This window comes from Otolemur garnettii, unplaced genomic scaffold, assembly GCF_000181295.1.
Source record: "Otolemur garnettii isolate 467f Iridium unplaced genomic scaffold, OtoGar3 scaffold00022, whole genome shotgun sequence".
In the NCBI taxonomy this organism is placed as follows: Eukaryota; Metazoa; Chordata; class Mammalia; order Primates; family Galagidae; genus Otolemur; species Otolemur garnettii.
Genome location: NW_003852417.1, coordinates 12134713 through 12158040, shown reverse-complemented (window position 1 = coordinate 12158040; position 23328 = coordinate 12134713). Strand labels below are relative to the sequence as shown.

The 23328-nt window shown below is 46.0% G+C and overlaps 1 protein-coding gene across 2 annotated transcripts in view; it reads left to right on the top strand.

Annotated features, from left to right (window-relative positions):
- Positions 1-9590, top strand: part of LDAH (lipid droplet associated hydrolase) — a 132436-nt gene extending 122846 nt beyond the window's left edge. For both annotated transcript variants that reach the window (XM_012803725.2, XM_023511880.1), the window contains one exon: positions 8205-9590. In XM_012803725.2, coding sequence (XP_012659179.1) covers positions 8205-8396 — 192 coding nt within the window. In that variant the 3' untranslated portion in view covers positions 8397-9590. The remainder of the gene's footprint in view (positions 1-8204) is intronic.
- Positions 9591-23328: the final 13738 nt, after the last annotated feature.

Genomic DNA, 23328 nt, shown 5'->3' with positions numbered 1-23328 from the left:
TTGTGGCACGGACACTGGCCTAAAACAAGAAACCATGATATGCTGCACTAAAGAGATGGCTTTATGTTGCTGGGGAGCCACGGAAGTGTTTAAGCAAGGGAAGAGTAATCAGGGTGACAACTGTGTGCCATGGCCACTGACGTATCAGAACGTATGGCAGCTTCAACAGAGGTTCCAGCCCTAAGGATGTGGCAAAATTAACAAATGAGAGGAATTAGCCTGGGGAAAATGTGTGGTGGAATATTGGGAAAGGATGAATTTGAGGAGACCATTGACAAGGCTTTTATAACAACTAAGATTGGGGATGAGAAGATTTAAGTGGCAGAATCAAAGGCACTTGGTACTAACAGGGCATGAGGGAATGGAGATGGAGAACTCTGAGATTATTTCTCAGGATCTGGATTTGGTGAATAGGTCGAGAATATGGGAGGAGAAGCAGCAGCAAGTTATGGGAGGTGGTTGAGCAAGTCATTCGTTTTGGCACTTGTGTTTGAGACACCTGTAGGACATCAGAGAGGACACGTGTCTGGCAGTTTCTGGATGTATGAGTGTGAAGCTTCGTCTGGGCTGAATTTGGATGGAAAGTGAGGAGGCTGGAGTTGAAGCTATGAGGATGGACGATGGCAGCCGAAGGAAGTATGCAGAATAAGAGAGAAGCCATCTAGCAGTTGATCCTTGGGGAACGAACACAGCTTAAGGGTTGGGAGGATGACAAGGAGCCAGTGAATAAGATGGGAGCAGAGGGGACAGGGTGGGAATGAGAACCACGATGGAATAAACAAGGGAAGAGAATGAACAGTCCATTTCCCCATCGCAATCCCAGTTTGCCTGGAAGCCTTAGGGGTCTTCTCTGCCTCATGAGGCACCTGGTGTGTTGGAGGCAAATAAGAGGTCACCGTTCCCTTGTTCTGTCATCGTTCGGAGCCATGAGGGGATGTACGTCTCATTCATTGAAAAGTGAATTAGTGTTTGGTTTATAAACTTGAAGTTTTCATTTCAAACTCACTCAGGAGGGAAATTCTAAACTGCTGTGACCATCTTTGGCCCAGACTTATGGAAACAGCTGGTGTGTGCTACTGCCAGATTGAATCTGAGCATCACTATCAGGGAATGGAGTCTACAATTGTTCCAGAGAGAACACATGGGCTGCCACTTTCAGATAAAGGCTTCCTGCAAGGTGGGGTTGCTCTTAGCCTCAGAAGGCCAAGACAGGCTGCAGTGTGGCTTGGGAAAGGGGCAAAGTGTGCTGGGGACAGGGACAGGAGCCCCTCTGCTGGTGCCCTCTATTGTTTCCTCTTAGCCCTAGCCCAGAGGTGCATGTTGCCTTGGAACAAACCTTGTACAGTTGTTTGCAGATTTGGGCATGCAAATCCTTCTGACATGCACACGTCCTGCTTGGTGGAGCCTAGGAAGTGCTCCCTGGTCCAGCTCACCAGGACTGCCTTTCCGCCAGGCCTCCGTCTGAAACGGATTGTGTTAGTTCTGCCTGTTTAATTTGAAGCCTGTCCAGAATATCATAATCGCCCTGGAAACAGATAGGTTTGTTTTTATCTCAATCATTTTGATCTTGAGAGCTTCATTTGAGGCAATGCGTTAACATACCCTGGGTTCTCCAGTGGAGCGTGATGCTGGAGAGGAGGTGAGTGAGATGGAGGGCAGAGTTCCCAGAGTCTCAGCCTAGCTTCAAACCCCAGTTCCACCCTTCGCTTAGTTATGTGCTCTTGCTTGTGTTACCAGATTGTACTGTTCCTCCTCTGTTTACCAATAAAACGGCTTAAAATCAGTATCTGTTCTTGTACAGTTGTTCCAAATATATAATGCTGTAATTCATACTTTATAATTCAGACCTTATAAGAGTGTCTGGCATATATTGAGAGTTCAATAGATGTTCACTGTTGTTATTATAAGGTTAGTTGTAGCTTAGATGTACTTTTGAGTAGTTTAAAAAGACTGTTAGCCTAACTCTCCCACCGCACACATCTCCCTTCCCAGATATTTTGTTAATGAAAGGTGTTAGTGATATTAAGTATGTAGCCAAGAGATCCTGGAATGCCCCAATCCCGTTTTACACCACACCCACCACTCCCCATAAGAGCCATGATGAGGGACAACACAGCAGTACTTAATTTTTACCAGGGCCTGGGCCCAGTATCCTAGTGCAGAAAATTCTGATGAGCTAGGCTTGGCCTTGCTCTCATTTGGTGAAGCAAGACCATCCCAGCACATCTGCACCTTCCTGGGCCACACAACCAGAGAGACCCAGAAACGCAAGAGGAGGAGTTGGCTCCCAGCGCCTCCTACTCACTTCCTCACAGGAGGAAGGCTCCAGGTCTCAGGTAGGAGGAAAAGCAGGTTTTATTATAAAAGTGACTTTAGAGAATCTCCTCTGTGAGCTGACTGCTGGTGGCAGCTTGAGGACAGGAGATGCGCCTCACTGTTATGACCTGTCTTCCATCCCAGCCATCTTTCTCCACGGTCATTTCTGGGGAATACAACACTCATATACGTACATATATTAGATAACGAGTAATGTACAAAATGAAACACATTTACTTTCGGTTTAAGAAAATGTTTAATACTTATATATGTTCTCAGCCCAACTTATTCCCAAAACAACATATCAGAAGAATGTATATTTTCTCAAAGGCTAACTTAAGGTTATGTGGCTTCTTTTTCCTCTACCCTATACACAGCTATCACCATGAGGAAGAATCTAGACAGATGCCCCCAGTCCTCCATTGTGCAGACTGTGTCTAAGAGCTCCCTTTGTCCTCATCTGTGTCACAGCTGTCCTTTAAGAGCCCCTACTATGTGCAAAGTACTTGATGTGTGCTTTGTTTTCTAATCCTCACCACAAGTCCACTAGGTAGCCATTTCTGTCTCCACTTAACAAGTGAGTAAACAGGTGCAGGGAGACTAAGTAAAACTGGTCCAAGTTCATTGTGCTAATAAATAGTAGAACCAAGTTCCAGTCCAGATGTGTGTGGCTCAGGGCCCAGGTCTTCACACTGCACTGGCTGCACCTTGCTCCCTGGGCTGCAGGGGAGCTTGAGTCGCTCACAAGTTACTCTACCATAATATAAATAAAATCACTTTACCCTCCTATAATATATAAAAACATTATGAGAAGCCCTTTCCCTCTGAGCATAATACCCCCAGAAATGCCACTTTACTGCTCTGCCCTATACACTATATCATGGAACAGCCCAAAGATTTAGGAGATCTGGTTAGTACCAAACTTGACTTCATGGTGAATCAGGATTTCTGGAGTGTCTAAAATTTGTTGTACCCATGAGGTTAACAAAGGAAAAAATGTATATATAATTCTTAAACTACACAGAACTTTCATTTGGTGAGACCTTCTACTCCTGTAATGCCTATGGCCCTACTGGCCTATTGAATAGCAAGAAGTCAGTCACTTAGAGAATTCTGTGTGTGGCTTTTTTCATTATTAATATTTGAGATGTTGATATGCTATTGAAAGTGATTTTTGTTATTAGCTTGATCATAAGAGATGGTTTCTAATATTTCTTTGTTCTTACAATAAATCCTCCATTAGTAATGCCTAAAAGCCAACAATTCAAAATTCATACTGAAATAAAGCTTGGTGACTTCCTTGGGGCAGGTTTAGTTATCCTGCTTTGGACTCCCACAGTGCTTTGCCCATACCTCTGTCCACCTGGGTGCTGGAAGGCCAGTTTGTATAGGCCTCCTGTTCTCTGCCCCAGACGTGAGTTTCTCCAGGGCAGAGACTGTCTTAATCTTACTTCTGAATTTCAATTGTTTAGCCCAGTTCCAGATGTGGGATCAGTTCAGAGTCATTATAGGTGGAACTCCTTTGAATCTGTCGGCTTTAGGAATTTACTGTCAAAAAGTACCTATTTACAGACCAAAACACACACACACGTGTGTGCACGCACACGCTCACACGTGACAAAAATACATGGGAAAAGACAAATATGGCCTCTGTGTAGGGATAAGCAGCAGCAGCTTGTAGGGACATTTTAGGAGGGACACATCTCCTTAGAGCAGTGGTTCTCAGCCTGTGGATCTTAAAGGGCCACGGCATTAGGGAAGTTGAGAACCAGTGCCTTAGAGGCACCCTGAAGACTTAAAGGAAAACACATCTCTGAGTACAGAGGTGATAGTAAGCATAATTCCACTTTCCTGCACAAAACACGGGAGGAAAAGGTGTGATCCTGGGAATCAAAATCTAAAACTAGGAAAAAATGGATTACGTAGCTGACAATTTAGAAACAAAAATTTTCATCTTTATAATGTTTACTTTTTATCAACTCTCATGAGTATTAATACAAGTTTTAAGAAGAAATAAACTACAGAAAGTATCTATTTTCTTCTAAACCTTCAAAGGTACACATTCTGCCAATGGCCTGAGAGTTCACAGTTCCAGTATTTTCACAGCAATCATCACCCCCGGACACACAGCACCTCAGAAGAACTACCCAGACTCTGAGAAGGCTTTAAGTCAGCAGTTCTCGGGGAGTCATGACCCACAGGAACTGTATTAAAAGGCCGCGGCATTAGGAAGGTTAAGAACCACTGCTCTAAATAAAGGTCGTTGGGTTTGCACCTATCACATTCTGTTCATTTTCATATCCAGTTTCAGATCTCCCAGCCTTCAGGCTTTATGTTTCTATAACATGCATCTGCTCACTGTGAACTGTAGAAGGAAAGGGTACTGGTTAGAAATGTTGTCTCTGGATTTATAACCTGGCTTTTCAACTCACTAATTGCTCAAATTTAAGCAAGTTAATCTTGTTAACCCTCAGTGTTTTATTTTGTTTTGTTTCTCTGTCTGTTTAATGGGGATAAAGTCCTTTGCTTGGAGTGTTGTGGTAAGGCCACAATGAGGTAATATATGGAAAGGGCTTAGCTCAGAGCCTGGCACATTATTCTCAGTTTCCGTCTGTTCATTCTCATCTGCTGGGATTCCTTTTTGCATGCCAGTGTGATGAGAATATGCCCTCTTAACATCTACGTGTTGGGGTCCAGTTGTTTCTCTTTCTTTTTCCTTCACCTGTCCTGCCACCACACACCCCATACTTTCTCATTTTCCTGTTTAGGGTTACAGGTGCAGAGTCTGCTGGTCAGATCTATTGCCTGTGATTTATAACATATAGAGAACAGGATGTATCTCGAGCCAGCGTGTGTAAAGGCGTTAGATAATCACGTGTTTTATTCTTAAGCCAGGATTTTCATAGAGAGCCCTTCACTGAATACAGCCTGAATAAGAACCTTTAAAATAAAACAAAACTTATAAAAACCTGGCCTTAACATCAATTAGCTATTTAACCAAATAAAGCCCACTCTAAATGGTGACTGGTCATGGAGAATCAAGAAATAAAATCCTATGAACGTATGAGAAATCTAGAATCCTTACTGCTACGCTGTCTTGAACTCTGACGACACCTTTTGTTGAGAATCCTAGTACATGCCTTGCACACTGTGTGCCCCATAATTACTTGGTGTGATTTGTCTCCTGATACCCAGAGATGGGTGCAGGGTGTAGGGCTCCGTATTGAGCACCCCTGCTCACCTAACTGCCTACCACCTTTGTGTATGGGGATGGCATTTGCCACTGCCAACAGCTCATCAAGCCGGGCTTCTCTTAGAAACACTGCAAGTTGTAATTGCCTCACTGAAAAGAAAATGGCAAGTGCTTCATAGAAACAGTCTTTGAAATGTCAGCAGAAAGCAGCAGCCCGTACATGTAACAATGTTCTTCTTGTCAAGCAGACTTTATTAGAGGAGGTCTTTCCTACCTTGCTTTCCTTCTAGCTGACCCACTGTATTGTAGTTTTCACAAGACTTCATGCAATAGCTTGCGCTGCTATGAGGGTCTCAGAGTGGCTTTCTCGGTGTCCAGGTAACTTGAGGCAAGAGCAGGCACTGGAGCAGAGGAACAGACTTGATGGGCGCAGACCCAAGTCTGACTTTCCAGACCCCTTCACGGCATTTCATGCTGCGAGGAAGTACTGAACGATTATGTACAGTGGCTTTTCCATGCCCCGTGGACTGAATATAATTTAGAAGATTCCTGTGGTAAACCTGAGGGGTGGTTTAGAGAGAACTTGAAGTTATTAGCCCTATTGCTAGATAATTAATGCTTACAAATACAGCTTGTACTCTGAACAGCATTTCAAGGGGAAACAATAGCAGGGTAGTTGTATTCTTCTACATCTGGCCAGACTATTCACCCACTGGTGGTGAGGTTGTGGGATTTTAGAGCTATAGAAAAGGCTGAGACCAGGAAAAAGAAGCAGGCAGCTCTTGGGCTCGCCCATTCTCCAGAAAGTTCTTACTTTCCTAAAAGCCATGGCAAAATGAGTTTTAGTTTTAGGAGCTTTGGAGTCCCCAGAAATCACTACAGTGAACAAAAATAGGAGAATGGGAAGAATAAATTAAGTGATAAATCTGTAAGTTGAGATCCTGTACAGCATTCAAAACTGGAACCCCAGGTAACAACCAGAAAGATCTCTGAAGTGATTCAGAGTAAGTGTGCCACTCAAGATTTAGTTGTTAATAATTTACTCTCTGGAATATTACATTAAATGTTTCCCCCTTTAAAGGGGTTTTTAAAAAACTAACCCCTCTCTTTGGATATTAGTTAAGTCATAATATGTTATAATAAAGGGCAGTGTTTTTATAAAGAGCAATCTTACCTGTCCCATATTCAGATCATGGCTTTACTGAATGTAACGTAATCCAGTGAGCAAGTAACTCCATACCTCCTACCCCTACCACTCAATCCCTTCCAGTATCTCTTCCCAACGTAGCCAGAGTAATTTTCATAACCCAGGGACCTGATCATGTCACTGCATCATGTCAAGTTTTCTGTTAGCTCCTGTGGACCTCAGCATAAAGTGCAACCTTCTTAACAGACGATGACTGACCAGGAGCTACCCCTCTGCCTCTCTAGTCTTATCTCCCACCACCATTATTCTAGCCATTTTTCATGCCATTTCTCCAAGCAGGCCAAGCTTTGGACTTTGCTGGGTCTTACCACAGCAGGCTCCCCCACCTTGAAGACTCAACTCAGGGATCCACTGTCTGGCAGATCTTTCCTGCCCACAACTTCCCTCCAGCTGCCCCTCATGTGAGCTCTCGAATTGCCTGGACATGGGCTTTCCTGTCTCCCCTCCCTCAGGACTGTGTCTTTTGATGCCCTCAGGACTATGTCTTTTGATCTCTGTTCTCTAGGTTCCTAACACAGAGTAGGTGCTCAATAAGTATTTGTTGAACATACTAATGAGTAAGCAATTAAGTGTTTGAGCGAGGGAGCAAATTTGGTATATCATGGAAGGTGCAAACAGTTGCAGCTGGCCAATTAAGGACTAATGCTGAGCACAACTCTTTCAGTGATAACAGAGGTCATAGGGTCCTTAAAATTTCGTTCTTATTTTATATAGAAGTTACCACTATGCACCCTTGTGAACATCAGATGTCATTTTGTTTTCCTTTTCTTTAGAAATGTAGGAGACTAGAACGTAGTGGTTTCTCAGTGCGGCACAGCACCTAAAGCTAGATTTTATATATATATGTATATCACAGGAGGTGGAGGCAGATATCCAGTCTCCCTTCAGTCTGCTTGCTGTCACCTACTTCCAACACGTCCCCACCGAATCAACATACTCTCCTGATGCAGGGAGTCATTTCATAGAAATGTCATAAACTGTCTTGGGATACTGAACACATCTTAGCAGCCTCCAGCTGCCCCTCACCTGGGCTGACTCTCTCTGATCCACCTTTGTATCCATTCAACAAATATGTCCCATGTGTTTACCATGTGTCTGCTTGGAGGAGACTATTAAGCTTATTAAATGGTTGCTAGTCACCCAATGACCCTCTCTCCACTCTCATCCTCATCCTCACTTTCCTTCTGTCCAGTGTCCATCCCACCCTCAACATACCCAGCTTTGCTAGTGAGTCCTTTGAGTGAATTATGGGTGAGCTAACATGAGAGACTTTCTGCATGGTTTTTGTTCCATCAATTCCTCTGAATACAGACCTATGAACCCTGAAAGCTCACTGTCTTGAGAGAGTCATGCTCTGGAGAAAGCCTTGGGACTAGCGCACAGGGTGGGACCAGGTGCCGTCCTCAGAGCTCTGCCAGCTGCTAGTGTCATATCTGTGTTGGGAGAGGAAGATGTTTTCTAATAAAATGTTTTTGTCTTGTATTTCAGCTTACATTTTACTATGGTACTACAGATAGATGGTGTCCAAAAGAGTACTATGAAGACATCAAGAAGGATTTTCCAGAAGGAGATATTCGACTCTGCGAGAAACAAATAGCCCATGCCTTTATCCTCCGTTCTTACCAGGAAATGGCAGAGATGGTCGCTGACTGGCTAAAAGATGATCTGTCTAAACTATAACTCTTGATACAAGCAAACAAGTCCCTACCACCAGTACATGGAGGCAGTAGGTGTACTATACTTGACATAAATGATTGTGATGTTTGATATGAGGAAAGAAAAAATTAAGAACCTCTTGGCTTAAAAACTGTAAGCCCCCAGCTCCCCATGTTACAGGCTGAAGTAAACACACTTGATGATCCATTCCATAAGTTTAAAACATTTTCTAAGACTCAGGGAACACAGTGATCTAAACAAGGTCTCATGTTTGCACAGACTACCCGGTGGCACCATATGGTTTATTTTGGTAGGCCAGATCCTTGTAGATAAAAAAATATATAAATTTAATTGATTTTGACTGAGTTATACTGTTGAATAGGCTCTCCTAGGGGAAATTATGAAATATCTATTAGAAAATGTGAACGAGATCAATGAATGTGAAGGGAATGGTTAGATACGTGAAGTGTATGAGATCACGATGAGGATACACTCATGTTCCGGAAGCAGGAAGTGATGGGCAATGGATACTGGCCATGGACCTGGGTCTCTTCTAGGACAAAAGATGAGGATCAGCCCAAACGAACTTTGCACAGGTCTTGGCTAAGATCATCAGTGTCACTGCTGGTCTGCCTGCATTAGACAAAGAACAAAATTCACCAGACATTACTCTGATCAACTAGCCAGATAAAGAGTTGTTGAAGGATCCCAATTATGCCTCCTGCCATGGGAGAGCCAGCAAGCTGGGTGCTCAGCCTCAGCCTGCCAGGTTGTGAGCTCCCTTCAGGCTCCTCTTCTCCAGAGCCAGGATGGGGAGGCCCTGGGCCGTCCTGAACCAGGCTTATATGCACCAACATACTCCTTCTGTGATTCTTCTTTCTTTTTTTTTTTTAACTTCAGTTATTATGAGGGTACAGATGATTAAGTTACACTGTTTGCCTTGGTTAGGTAAGATCACTGTTGTAGTTGTGCCCCTCACCCAGGAGGTGTGCCACATACCTTCTGTTGTTCCCATTAGGTGAGAGCACACCAGCTTTTGTGATTCTTGCAATAAAACTCTGTTGAAGACCAGCAGTGAGCCACGTACTGTGCTAGCCATTGAGGATAGAGCTCGTTTAGCTACTTGATGATTCTTTTCTTCTGAAAATTTTTCTAATAAATAGTTTTTGAAATGGCATTTTAAATTACTAAGAGCATTAACCATAAATCATTTCTCTGTTTTCACAGTAACATTATTTTTAAAGAAATTTTTAAAGTTTTTTTTTTTTCACGTTTTTTTTTTTTTTGGCTGGGGCTGGGTTTAAACGCACTACCCCGGTATGTGGGGCCGGCGCCCTACTCCTTTGAGCCACAGGCACTGCCCTGAAGTTTTTCTTTTTAAAGTTAATTTTAGAAAGACTTTATTGTGCTAGTAAGTTAGGTGAATTTACCTTCTCTGGACACATTGAGGTCTGGTGGGAAAAAAAGCACATTCTCTGGCCTGGAGTGGACAATATGGCTGCCTTCCCTAGATTGACTCAATCCTGAGACTTTAGGAACCAATAAATCCCACAGACTACAGCGACAGTTGATGATCGATCGGAAACATTCCATTTTCTCCTAGAGGAAATCCCTTATGGCATTATCATTCCTTAATGACAATGAGATGTTGTTGTACCTCAAACCTAAAGCCCCTGATGAAAGATTCAGCTCTGATGTGCTGCCAGCCGAGTATGAGAGTTGAATGAGTTATTGTCCTTTGGCATGGCTTCTGCATTGGAGCAAATGACTTCTCAGAGGGGAGCAGCTAAGCTCCAGACAAGGAGTGCTATGAGCCTGAGATACACAGGACATGGGCACGGGGTACACACCATCCATATTGGCATCCACATGGGGAGACCTTCTAGAAGTCAGATGCTAGATGCTAGGACTCGTGGCCCTGAGTGCCGTGCATACAGGAGATGCTCAGTAATACTAAATCAAAGCACGTCAACAAGTCTGGGTAAATCATACCTACTGGAATAAAGAGTAACATTCATAACTTTGCTTTTAGCTATTATTTTACAATATTACTCTGTATTTCAAAATTGTGCATATATGAAATTGTATCTTATTTTTTAAAGCTTAAAAAGATAATTGGCTCTTAATTCACTTTTGAAAATGAATTTTCAAAATAAATGTTTTACTAGCATGTATGACCTTATCTGGCCTGTTCTCTGTATTGAGAGGGAAAAGGGTACAATTTGAGCAGTTCTCTTGAGTTAGACTCAAGTCAGAGTCTCTCTGTTGAAGTGAAAAGCTACTTTCTCATTGCTTCTCTTAGAGAGAGAAGAATCAGATTTCAGAAGACTGGCATTCCTTTTATTTCAATAGGAATTAGAAGACTAAAATCAATAAACAGTGGATGAATTCATTTTCCTAAAGCAGTTCTTTCTGCCTGTGTGTCTGAGTCAACCGCCATGGATGGTCTTTGTCAAAGATTTAACTTCTTACAGAGTTAAACAGTGCTGAGAGGAAAACGTACATGGGAACCTTGAACCATGCCCAGGTTTGTTCCTGGTCTGCTCTGGGCCATGGGGAAGAACCTCCAGAGGTCACCTGCTCTGGCTTGCATGGGCTGATACCCATGGCCTCCAGGGCCCTCTCTCCATCTGCATCTCCACTCAACACTTGGAGAACCAGTAACCTCCAGAGCTTTGATTTTTCTTCACCCTACACTGTGGTAAGGCAAAAGCAATTCTAGATTAAAGGAAGCTAAAGAGACATGATAATGTAACCCAAAACCTGATTCTGGATTGGAGGGTTTTCTTATAAAAGACATTGTCAGGACAATTTGCAGTTTGAATGTGGCCTACAGATTGGGAGTAAGATGCTGATGGTAATTTTCTGATTTCTCTGGTTATATTGTGAAGAAATGGGAGAATGTCCCTATTTGTACTGAAGACACACTGCACTATCTGGGAGCAATGGGATATCCTGAAAATAATGTTCTTTATACTTGCAAATTTTTTTTGGAAGTTTTAGATGATTTGAATTTATAAAATTAATTATTTTTTAAAAAGCATTCCCTCTCCTGCATCAGTCTTTCATTGCTTCTTTTCCAAAAGGTAAATTCCCTCTTCTAGGCAGTAAAATGGAAACCTGGATTCAAATCCCAGATTTGTCACTTACTAAGTTTGTGATGCTAATTTGCACCTCTGTGGGCTGCCAGCTCCTCATCTGGCAACTGGGATGGCATCAGCACTTGCCTCAGGTTTTAGAATTTGAGGAGGGGGAGGTTGTTTGTTTGTTTTTAATGGGGATAAAATGAAGTCATGCATATAGCATTTAGCATCTTGCTAGGCATATGGCCAACACTCTATAAAATGGTACCTACAGGAAGAGCATAGCAGACGCTATGGTGCAGTGCAGGACCCCGTGATCTCTGTCTCTGTACTGTTTCACCAGCCCGTAACTTGATTCTCACAGCCTTACCATTTCTGGCTTATGCGCAGTGACACTGCACACCCTCTGGTTCAACTTTCTCACCTTAGGCCATGCAGGCTTCCCCACGCACAGCCCAGGATGCTGTAACAGTGATCTAGAAAAGATGCAGGAGCAAAGCATTTCTCAGATAGCATTAGACATCATCTTTGTCCCTGGCCGCCTTCTACAGAGGTGGACAGGTGAGGACATACTGGGGCTGCTCCTTTCCTGGGGGTGGGGCTTAAGGCAAGGTTGGAGGCTGGGGCCAAGTGTGCTCTGTGAGGAAACCCGTCGCTGAGGTGTTGACGGAAGCTGTTCTGCCAGAGTGCCACGGTCAGAAAAGCTTGTATGAATCTCCTAATCACTTTCCAAGGGAACTGAGATTCCTGCCTGTGCCCCATACAGATGTAGGTAAGTGATCACATTGGAGCAGGTGGGGAGTGGCTGTGGGATGTGGATCTGGCCCCTCCCGGCAGACCAGCGGCATCTCCAGAGCAAGACTAGTGTCACCTAGTGTAATTCCAGGTGAGCATCCTCAGAGCATGGGCGAGGACCAGGGAAAGCTCTGAGTTGCCACACTGCTATAAAGAGAAACCTCCTGGACAAGAGGGAGGGGAAGGAGGGACTTGGATGGGTTTGGAATGGAGGAAAGTGAGGGCAGGTAAAGAACCTGCTGCTCCCCCCTGCACTTTCATGGTGGTTCACTTAGACCTCCCAACCCTGTAAAGTTCTGACTGTGCCCACTGTACAGTTTATCACTGAAGTACAAAGCTAAGTGCCTCGCTCAAGATCTCACAACTAGTGGATGGTAGAAACGGGATTCTGCTATGGTTTGAATGTGTCCCCAAAGTTCAAATGTTGGAAACTTAATCTCCAATGCAACAGTATTGGGAGGCAGGTCACAATGGGAGGTGTTTAAGTCATGAGGGCTCCACCCTCATGATAGAGTAATTCTCTTGCTCTCTCCTCTCTTGCCCGTCTGCCTTTCTCCATGAGATAACAGAAAGACGTCCTCACTAGATGCTGGCTCCTTGATCTTGGACTTCCCGGCCTCCAAAACTGTAAGAAATAAACCTACTCTTTATAAATGACCCAGGCTCAGATATTCTGTTACAGACACAGAAAATGGACAAGGACAGGTAACAATCCAGGCCTCAATTCCAGAGCCACCACTTCATCCCCTTCTGTCCACTGCATCATGCTGCCTCCTGGCGGCCACAGTAGGCACACCTGCCAAAGTGCAGAGCCAGGAAAAGGGGTCACAGGAAGGGCAAATGAGGGCCCAACTGGCACGGTAGGTGAAGAGTAGACAGAACAACTGAGGAGTTCTAAAAAAGAAATGAAAGCTGTAACAGAGACTGGTTTTCAGAGGGGAAAAAATGCATCGGGCAGTGGATTGAGAGGCAGCAGCACAGCATGCTGGCCATCACTGATGTGGTGACATGCCCTGACCTCTGCGACTCTTCCAAAGCTACCTGGTGCTCTGTGCCAAACACATGAACTCTCCACGGGCTCTTCTGTGTGGGAGTCACTGCTCCAGCTTTGGTAACATCCATCCTGATCCCACCCTGAGATGTGGCCCAAAACGCCAACTGCTCCTGCCTCCCGGAGCAGTCCCTCCCTCCCTCCCTCAGTCCCTCCCTCCCAGACTTCATGCCCCAGGCTTCTCTCCACTGAAGCACTTACCGTCACTGCAGAAATTATATCTTTACCGGCTGCACCTCCTGCCCCACCAATGCCCTTCCTGCCCTCAGAAGAGTGCTGGAAGATGACTTCTGTCTTAGTCACCTCTGTCCTCTCAGGGCTTATAGAATAAGGCCTGCTACATAAAATATTCTATAAATTGTGATAACTTAAATAAAAGCTTTCCCCATACCTAATGGATAAGCTCTCAAGAAACGCAATTCTTGGAATTAGACTCTCAGCAAGTCACATCTTAGGGCCTCCTCATCTTCAAAACTGAGCTGTCAGGGGAAGCATGGCCAAGAACACTTGCTCTTTTATCACTTCAGCATTTCCCCAGCAGAGCTGTGCATGAGTGGGCCAGACTGATTCAAAGACATAGGCTGTTTAAGACTCGCCCTGGGGCCTACCAGCGAGCAAGGTCACTACACCGCACGTCCCATTCCTCTTGTATAGTGGGACTGCAAGTGTTACTTCCATTCTTCCATGATTAGAAAACCTCCAGAGTCTGAGTATTAGCAGCTACCAAATATGTGGTTTATGATTTGTTGAGCACTAACCCTGCGCAGCACCCCAAGTGGGAATTATAGCAGCAATACACAGGACCGTGCTCTAGAATAGTGGAGATTTTCATTTTGTATTGCATTCCTCAAACATTCTGGCAAAGGGGCCTGTGCTGACCTCCCCACACTGAGACAGATTTCCTTGCCGGGTAAGTCTCTGGGAAAATTCCTCTTCCCTGGGATGGGAATGTGACCCTGTGACTGGGCAGCCATTACAGCCGGGGGTGCAGTGCACCTGCAGGGCCTCCCTCCCTCACAGAAGGACTAAACTGCCGCCTCTGCAAATCCACCCTGCTCGGCCTCTGCAGAACATCTGGGCCTCCTCCTACTGGCCACTGGGAAGGGCTGTGCACCTGCGTGTGATTAGGACTCAGCAGAGCCCACAGCCTATGGTCAGGGACTGCAGTGGACAAGTTTCTCTCGGATCACTGTCATGAAAGATGTAGAGCCACCCTCAGCTGAGTGGCCCTTAGAAGGCATCCTTGCCTCGCCCCCTTGGGAATGAACAGGCAGCAGGGACAGACCCAGGACACACCAGGGCCAGGGAGGGAGTGAAGCAGTCTTAGCCTCGCTCTCATCAGTGTTTGGGAAAGTGGATTAAATTTGTAAATGCCACCCCGACTTCCCAGTCTCCCTATAACCAGCCCTTCTCTATTGAATGTGTAATAGTCCAAGCACAGAATGTCGAGGGAGGTCAACTGCAGACAGAAAACTAAGACAGTGCAAACTGGACCGAGGACTGTTAGTGACAAAGCATGACATTCCACTTTTCAGCAGCGAGGCCACAGAGCTGACACACTTACCGTATCAGCCGAATGAGTTAGTTGAAAAGGGAACACGATTTTTCTTCCAGTGAAAGATAATAATATGAAATAAAGGAGTAAAAAAAGATCAAGTTCCCCCATCTACCTTTCACCAGAGACAGTCACATGACTGCCGGTACTCGTGCAGGATTCAGCGTGGACCTATGCTGCCTGCCATCGCTGTGACTAAAAAGTTGGGTCACACTGGCAAGTCCATATTCCCAAAGAGGTAATTCTGGTAACAAGTCACTAATGAGGGTGAGGCCCTGTCGTCTCCCCATAACTGCTGCTCTGTCACTAGTCCTCCTCAGAAGTATTTAAGGAATAGTTGAAATAGCTTTCTCCTGCATCTGTAGGGCAAAGTCAGGTGAGAGCCAGGCTCACCGCAGAACACTGCGTTGGCTGGTCCTGTCCTGGGCGTCTAAGCACAGGAACTTTGTACTGGTCCAGAAGGGTAATAAGCAAAAGCGGCTCATGAGATTTGCCGTAGGACTTTTTCCCTGCAAAGCCCGTCTGGACTTTATGCCTTGGGACTTCAGAGACATAACCATGCAGCCTCCGGGGCAGGAGGGCTCCCACAGCAGCCTGAAAACCTTGGCTCTGAAACTGTTTAGAGGGACAACCCACAACTCAAATCATAATGCTTGTTGCCCAGAGTGAAAATACTCATTCTTTCATGCATTTTGGCCTCTTCTGCCCTGAACCCACACTTGGTCTACCTTCCTGTGCAGTGACTTCATGCAGTGTAAGGCTGTGCTCAGTGCCCTGTGGAGCCACACACCCAGGGTCCTGCACCCCTGCGTCCCAGCCCCAGCTCCACATCCAAGACCATGGTATTTTCAGGGGGACTGACCAGGTCACCAGAGAGTCACCCAATGCCTGCCTGGTTGACTGCTCTTCTTAGCTATTGAAGAATAGGATGAGAAGAGCATGGGAAGCCTGAATAACAAAAGCAGAAACATTTTTTCCTCTGGAGACCACTGAGCCATTTTATGAATAAAATATTTAATCAACTTATCTGTACAAAATATTAAAATGGTTAATGAAGCGTATACAACCATGTTTAACAAATATATACTGCTATATAATAATCAAGAAAAATAGAGATTGCTGCCTTTCAGGTCATTTACATTTCACTATGTACAGTCTATTTAAATTTGAGAACACATACACAGGGGTTCATGCCTGCCCCTGAAGGCCCTGCTAGCTGGCCTGGACATAGGCGACATTTCACGATGTCAGCTCACAGTGGCCAAATGGCCAGGCCAGGCAGCAGGGGGACGGCCCCACCTGCGAGCCTCAGAATTCTGCTCTGGCCAAAGCAGAGTTGGAAGGCTGCCGGCAAAGATCTCAGTTTATGTTAAATGAGTTTTTAAAACCTCCTCTTTCTCCATCTCCCAAGGCCAGCTGAGAACTGTAGGTATCATTGTAAAATGCAAGAGACTTCTAACTTCACCCCCAAATAATTTTGTCCTTAGCTGCTGAGGGAATGGTGTGTTAGTGAGCCTTGCTGGCATTACTGTCCCTTGGACTTTTGCCATTTCCTTAAAGTCACAGTATTAGGATCAGATTAAATTTGCTTTCTAAACTGCAGGCCAGGCATTACGTGCAGATCTGCCCACCCAGGGCTTGCTTCAACAACATCCCTTGTAAGCGGGTACAGGACCTCTGCAGCAACCCTTAAGCCATGAAAAGACCTGCTTCTTTGTACATTTTAAAAATAATAATAATAAACTTTTCCCAAACTTTTCAGATTCCCTATTGTCATCTGCTGAAAGGGCAAATTATAGTTGGCATGTTAATCCTTGTAAAAAATGTGTTAACTTTTTATTTAAGGTGAAATACTTCCAGCTAAAAGACCTAAAGTGACTCAATTATGATTCTTTGTCAAAGAAAACATAAAAGCTGTTTATGCATTACAGTATAAAATGAAATACAAAAATAAAATTATTCTAAGGATTCTCATGTTTAAGCCATGCTTGATCCAAGACAGAGAATGCCAGAGAAAATTCCTCCCAAGAGTCTCCGTTCCTGGCTGGGAGCACTAGAGTATTTCCCAGCCAGAAAGCATGTTTTACCCTGAGCTCTCCTCACTGAAGTGCACCAGCATTTTCTAAGCAGAACTGCTGCAGGGCTGACTTTGAGTCTGATAGGCCCTGACCCAAGAAACAAGCCCTGCTGTGGGCGGCCCCCTCCTCAAGCTGCTGCTGGCCCAGGCCATGGGGGTCCAGGACACATGGATGCTATCAGCCCTGGCAGCCCTCAGTCACATGAAAATGAAAAGATGCAGACAAAGAAAAGCCCTCCACACACCTGTCACTGCTCTCCGGGCTCATCCCATTGAAAACTCCAAGTGAGGGCTGCCGGCACCTGTGAGAGGCCAGGGGCGCCTCCTGATGACTGGCAAGTGGTGTCAACCAGGGACAGTTGTGCCAGCTGCACCAAGGGTGCTGTCCCTTCCCATCTTGCAGTCCATGGAGTGTCCTCAAGAGGTTAGCCTGTGCACCTCTGACTGGTTCCTGTTTACTTCTAATTCAACAGGACACTGGACACCTACAAAAATAAGCCTTACCAGAAATCAGTGTTGGTGGGCCGTGAGCACCCTCCACCCCAGAAGGCTAAGCCACGGTTCTAGATTCTGGCAGCCAAGTGTCTGGGCAGGGCCTAGATGCAGATTTGGCATCCTAGTCCACCTCTAGATGCAGTGACTAGGTGTGGTCATTGCCACGGCTATTCAGATGGAGTAGTGTGGATGTGACAACAAAGACAGCCACCCGCCCACCTCCCACCCAGGCAAATCTCCAGCCACCACTGCACTGCAGCGGGCTCAACCTGGACGGCCTGCACCGCCATGCCTAAAGGGGCCTGGGGCTGTCCATCAGAACCTTTCCCTTGTTGTTCCTGACAGTTTAGTCCAGCATTCTGTTACTGAGAACAATGATCGAATGTTTCTGCATTATAGCTTCTATCACGTAGCCTTCTCTGAAAGTGAGATGTTTCTAAACTAGCAGAAGGAAGTTCATCGGAAAAAACACAGAGGAACTGTGCTCCTTACACCATCACACCAAGCTGTCCTGCCAAGAAACTCACCTGGCTGTGCAGAAAGCTCTCTCAGGACACCTCTGTGAACACTGCAGCCCTCTCACCATTGTAGGGGATTCACGTGAGAGAAATCTGTTGTCACACACATGCACACACCATGCACAGACGCCAGAAGGCTCCTGCAGGGTCTGTACAGGCAGGAGGAAGGAGGCCCTCATCCACCCTTGTGCTGCTCTGAGGATATGTTTGTACTATTTAGGCAGCTGCAAGCATGACATGAAACAGAGACTGATTTTTCCATAACCTCACTTTTTACTTTTCAATGTCTCCACCTGTCCTGGGTTGCTCTGCTGTAACTGCTACTGCCATCATGAAGCAACAAGGCAAATTTTGCCCCATCAAGGACCTGTTAACAAGTTGCAGGCTGCAAGCCCAGCTCTGGTCAAGTTGCAGGCATGAACCTCATGAGCAGAAAGAATCCCGAAATGATGATCAGAACACATTCAGAAACTTTTGAGCCCTCAATCACCCTCCACTTCACTAGGCCAACTTCTAACCCTCTCCTGTTGTAGCCTATGTCCACACAGGTATCTGCTCAGGCTGGGATGGTAGCCTTCCTGAAACGAAGAGGCTTCTCTCACTTACACCCTTGCTCTGGGTTACCCATTTGTGAAATTCTAAGCTCTGGGCACAGATTAAAGTCCAGAATGGCACAAAGGGAGGAAGAACTCCACTTTAACCTCAATGGTCATGAGGTTCCAGGTACAAAATCCTGAGCTGTCTCAAAAATTAGAAATACACATCTTCTCTGACTCCTCCCTCCTAGTGCTTCTTTATGTTAAACCCCATTCCAGACTATAAAAATGAAAGACAGACGCTCTTCTGATGCCTGCTCCAGGGTTCCTACCCTGGCAAGCTGGAACTGGACCTCAAACCCAGACATGGGCATGGCACTGAGGTGGGTGAAGAGGGGTAGCAGTCCACTGGGACAGGCTTACTTGCCCTGTTTGGGGCCTCTGGGACAGTCCTAGGTCCCTGTCTGTTCAGCCAACAAGGCATAGTCCTTCCTTTCCTCCGCTACCTCTACAGATGCACCAGCAGCAGGTGGAAACCTTTTCCCAGTGCTTGGTCACAATCTCAGCCTGTGTCTGGCTCTACCCACCCCTCATGAGCCCAGAGAACTCAAGCTATGTTAGCAGCTCAACCAGGGGCCACAAGATAAGGTTCGCTGAGCCCCAGCCCCAAATGCTGGCCTCCTCTGCAGCTACAAGACCCCAGGTGTAAATCAAAGCAGCATCCATGAAGGACCAATAGAGCTGGAAGTAAAATGGACACACACACACACACACACACACACACACACAAATGGCAACAGCCGCAAATCCCAAGAGATGTGGTTCTGGGACTGGGATTGGGAGGGGACTTTTCCAAGAGCAATCACATTTGCTCAGGCTTTAAAGTGGCTGAGGGAGATTCTGGACAAAGCAGAGTCCTAGAACCTTGGGACTGGGAAGGTCCTCATTTTACAGGGGCAGAAGTGGGAGCTCCATCCGGGAGGTGACTGCCCAGACTCCCCTCAGACCTCTCTCGGGAAGCACCAGTAGCCTCCCTCTAGGCAAGTATGGCTGAGCCCAGAGTAGGCTCTGACTCTAGCGTGGCTCTGACATATCAGCCCCAGAGCAGTGGTTCTCTACCTTCCTAATGCTCGATGTAGTTTCACTGTTACAAAGGGGTCGCGACCCACAGATTGAGAACCACTGCCCTAGCGGGATCTGGCTACTTCCCACTCCCAGAGTGTGCCAACTGCCCATCCACAGTCCACTTCCTCTCTTCCCTTCCCAATCCAGACACTTTGAAGGGCAAAGGCAGCCCTTGGCTCCCCAGGCAGACAGCTGCTGCTGCTGCTGCTGCTGCTGCTTTCAAGAGCCTTGGCCTTCCAGCCCACTGACCATCTGATCGGGGCCTCCCGGCCCACAGCACACCCAGTCAGCCCTGCTTTCCAGGCTGGGGGGAAGGCTGCTGCCCCAAGCTGACATGTTCTCATGGGAACCAGTAAGGCCCCCTATCAACATCTAGGCCCAGAGACAGACAGTTGCAGCCCTTTCTCTTCCTTTCACTGGAGTTTTTGCAAACAAAAGCAAGGGAAGAGTTGGACCTTATCTGTGTTCAAGCTACTCTTGGAAACAATTCGATTTCTCTGCCTGAAAATTCAGTCTACAAATGATAGTTGTTTTCTGCCATGAGTCTGAAAAGAATTGCCGACAGGATACATGATATGCAGGATTTGAATTATACTCCAGCCCGTCCACGGATGATCAGTGCTCTCCACAGCACCCATGGCAAGGCTCCAGCTCCTCCAGACAGCATGAAGGTGGCCAGGGAGAAGTGGATGGCTGGGGTTTGGTGGAATTGGACTCTCCTACCACACAATACACACCTCTTAGCAAGAAAATGCCAGGAAAGCACAGTGAAGAGGACTATGGGTATTGCGAATGAGCACAGCTCAAGCCTGGCTTCCCCAAACTGACCAGACAAAGCCTGCCACTCTTTCTGGAAGACCCAGCCTACTGGCTTAGAAAGCCAGAATTCAACAAGGCAGGCATTTGGGCATCAGTGGGAATGCCCTCATGGTGCCGGTGTAGGAGTCTCCCTTAATGTCAAAGTTCTGGCTTCAAGCAGCAGTGACCAGACTGTCTTGGTGTTTGGCAGATCCAGCACCACTTGGGTCCCCCCCCCACCCGCCTTTGCTAAGCTCCCTCAGCAGGAATACCAAACCTTAACAACCCTACTCATTAGAAGGAAATAGGGGTTCAAAAGATCTCAACTAGTAGCGCACAATTCTTCCCGCCAGCCAGAAAATTCCACTGACTTTAGGAGGGAGAATTTGGTGACCTCAGATGGAGGATGATAGGGCAGGGGGAGAAGAAGGGACGGCCCTCACTCACAGTCCTAACATACTTCATCCCTGCTGTCAGCTGTGACTAGAGATTCCAGGTGAGGATTCAAACAGAGCTTCCAGGCTTGCACAGGTCCCCACTGCCTAGAGGGCAGAGAAGAGATGGTGCTACCACCTGTGCTGGCAGAAGCTCGTTTTACCACACTGGCACCAAAACCCTGTCTGCGCTGCCTGTGGTTGCCCTTTCTTTCTCATTTTCATGCAAGGGATGCATCCCCTGTGTTAACCATGGCTCCAGGGGTCTCCAGAAGAAATCTTTTTTTTTTTTGCAGTTTTTAGCCAGGGCTGGATTTGAGCCCACCACCTTCAGCATTAGGGGCCGGCTCTCTACTCCTTTGAGCCACAGGCGCTGCCCAAGGGAAAAATCTAAAAAGCAAGCTTTTCATGCAAAAGAGGAAGAGCACGCTGAGGGGATGGAACCATGGAGGGACTGTCCCTGTCTGAGGACAGCACGTCTCCTCTTCCCAGGGTGCAGCCTGGACTCGAGATGCAGGGACGTACTTGCTTCCCACATCACTCATAACACATTTTGTTAGAAGGACGTCAACAGATGAAACGGGGGAAATTTGGTATTTTTTTTCCTACATAAAAAGCTCAGGCTAAATCAAGACATTTCCTCAGAAAAAAGTGTTTTTCCTAGTCACTAAACAATTATCAAAATGTTTGATTTTGTACAAAAATATTAAATACCCTAGGAGTTCTCGAAAATAATATTCAACTGTAGCGTTTTGCTAACTTCCTTTCTAAACCTTCTACTATAACTTTTAACACGTTAATGCCATTTCTAAAAATTCTTCATCATGACAAGTTTTGTTTAGAAAACAAGAGTGAGACTTCTTGGGCAAAATTCACAGATTTGGAGTTCATCTTTGCTCAGTCCTTAAAATAAGATGGGATTGTACCACAGCAGCCAATTTTGGATGTTTTTAAAATTTTTAACCGAAGAGACTGTTCTGTTTTCTGGTTATTTATAGCTGCTCACATAGGCAAAAATATATAAAATCACATTATAAGAGGGGGAAATCTTAATTTTAAGAAAGATTTATACATCTTATTTTCCTTCTGGGGAAACTTTACAGGATGAAAAGGACTCAGGTGAGGTCCTTAAATAAATTGGCTATAGCTAAATCTTTAGTCCCTCTCTCGGTCCTTTTCCTCTCTCAAGAGTGTCATCACTAAGAATTAAATGCTTATGAAGTCCTAGACCTTAGCATCTAAGACAAGGGAGGAATTGATGCCTCCAGGACCCTGAAGAAGAAAGCCCAGCGCAACATTACACAGAAGTACCCAGGAGGACTGCAAAGGTTTTCAAAGAAGCCCTCAGAACTCCCGACAGCTGGAGTCTAACCTGTTCCTCTTCCTTCTCCCAACCATTTACAACAGGCCACGAAGGATTCCCAGGCATACACAATCAAAACAATGAAGGCTGCCTTGTTTTCAGCTCACTTTTACATGGCTAGAAAAATCTGACCATCAATACAGCTCTTTGGAGGCAAAATACAGAAAGTGGGGGATAAGGGCTTCCACCTGCCCCCCCCACACACACACACACTGAGGCCCTGCCCTACCTAAAGCCACAGCACCCAAGCTGGGGTGCTGAAGAGGGGAGGAGGCCGCCTCCTCCTGATCTCAGGGTCTGGGTTGTGAGTTTAAGTCTGACAAAAGCACTTTTGCATGGCTTCCCTTCCCATTACAAAAACACTGCCAAAAACTACAGCACAACACAGTGAGAGCATGTGAATGCTGAGGCCCGCTGGATAGCTGAGCTCAAGCACCTGCCAACTGTTCAGAACATGTTATTTAGGAGGGGGGCTGCACCTACCTGGCATACCAACCCGTGTCCTCTGCTAAGCCAACCTGAGAATACTCAAGCCCTGACAGCCTCTTCTCCAGCTTCTCAGGAAAACCTCCTGGCAGGTCTCTAGGAAAAGCAATAACTTCCCCCTTCCCTGTTCCAGCCACTGAGTGCACTAACTTCCTTCCCAGCAACCCCAAGGTGGTGCTACCACCTCCATCTGCCAAGCTAGGGATCTTCTGACCCAGCAGATCCTTCTTGACCCCCAAAGTCATGTCAGATCAGAATAGGCAGTTTTCACTGCCCACCCCCAAGAAAGGAAAATATCCTTTCCACTTTCTAGATCATTTCAAATCAGAGTACACTAAAAGCGACGGTGTTGACCCTTACAGAGATCTGCGAAGTTCCACAACACAGTCTTTCAGACAAAACTGCCCTTCCACAACTGAGGCAGGGGCACATCCAATTTTAAAAGTTAGAAAAGATGCCTTTTGCAGCGGTTCCTTCCCGGAGCAAATGGTCCCGGTGCAAGGTAAACCCTGGAAAAGGGTATTACAGCCTCTGTCAGTCAGCCACAGGGTACACCACCAAGGGGAACTCAGCCGCTCACACACCAACCCAGCCAGAAACGAAAAGGGCTGTGATGACACGTACTTGAGCACCCCCTTAG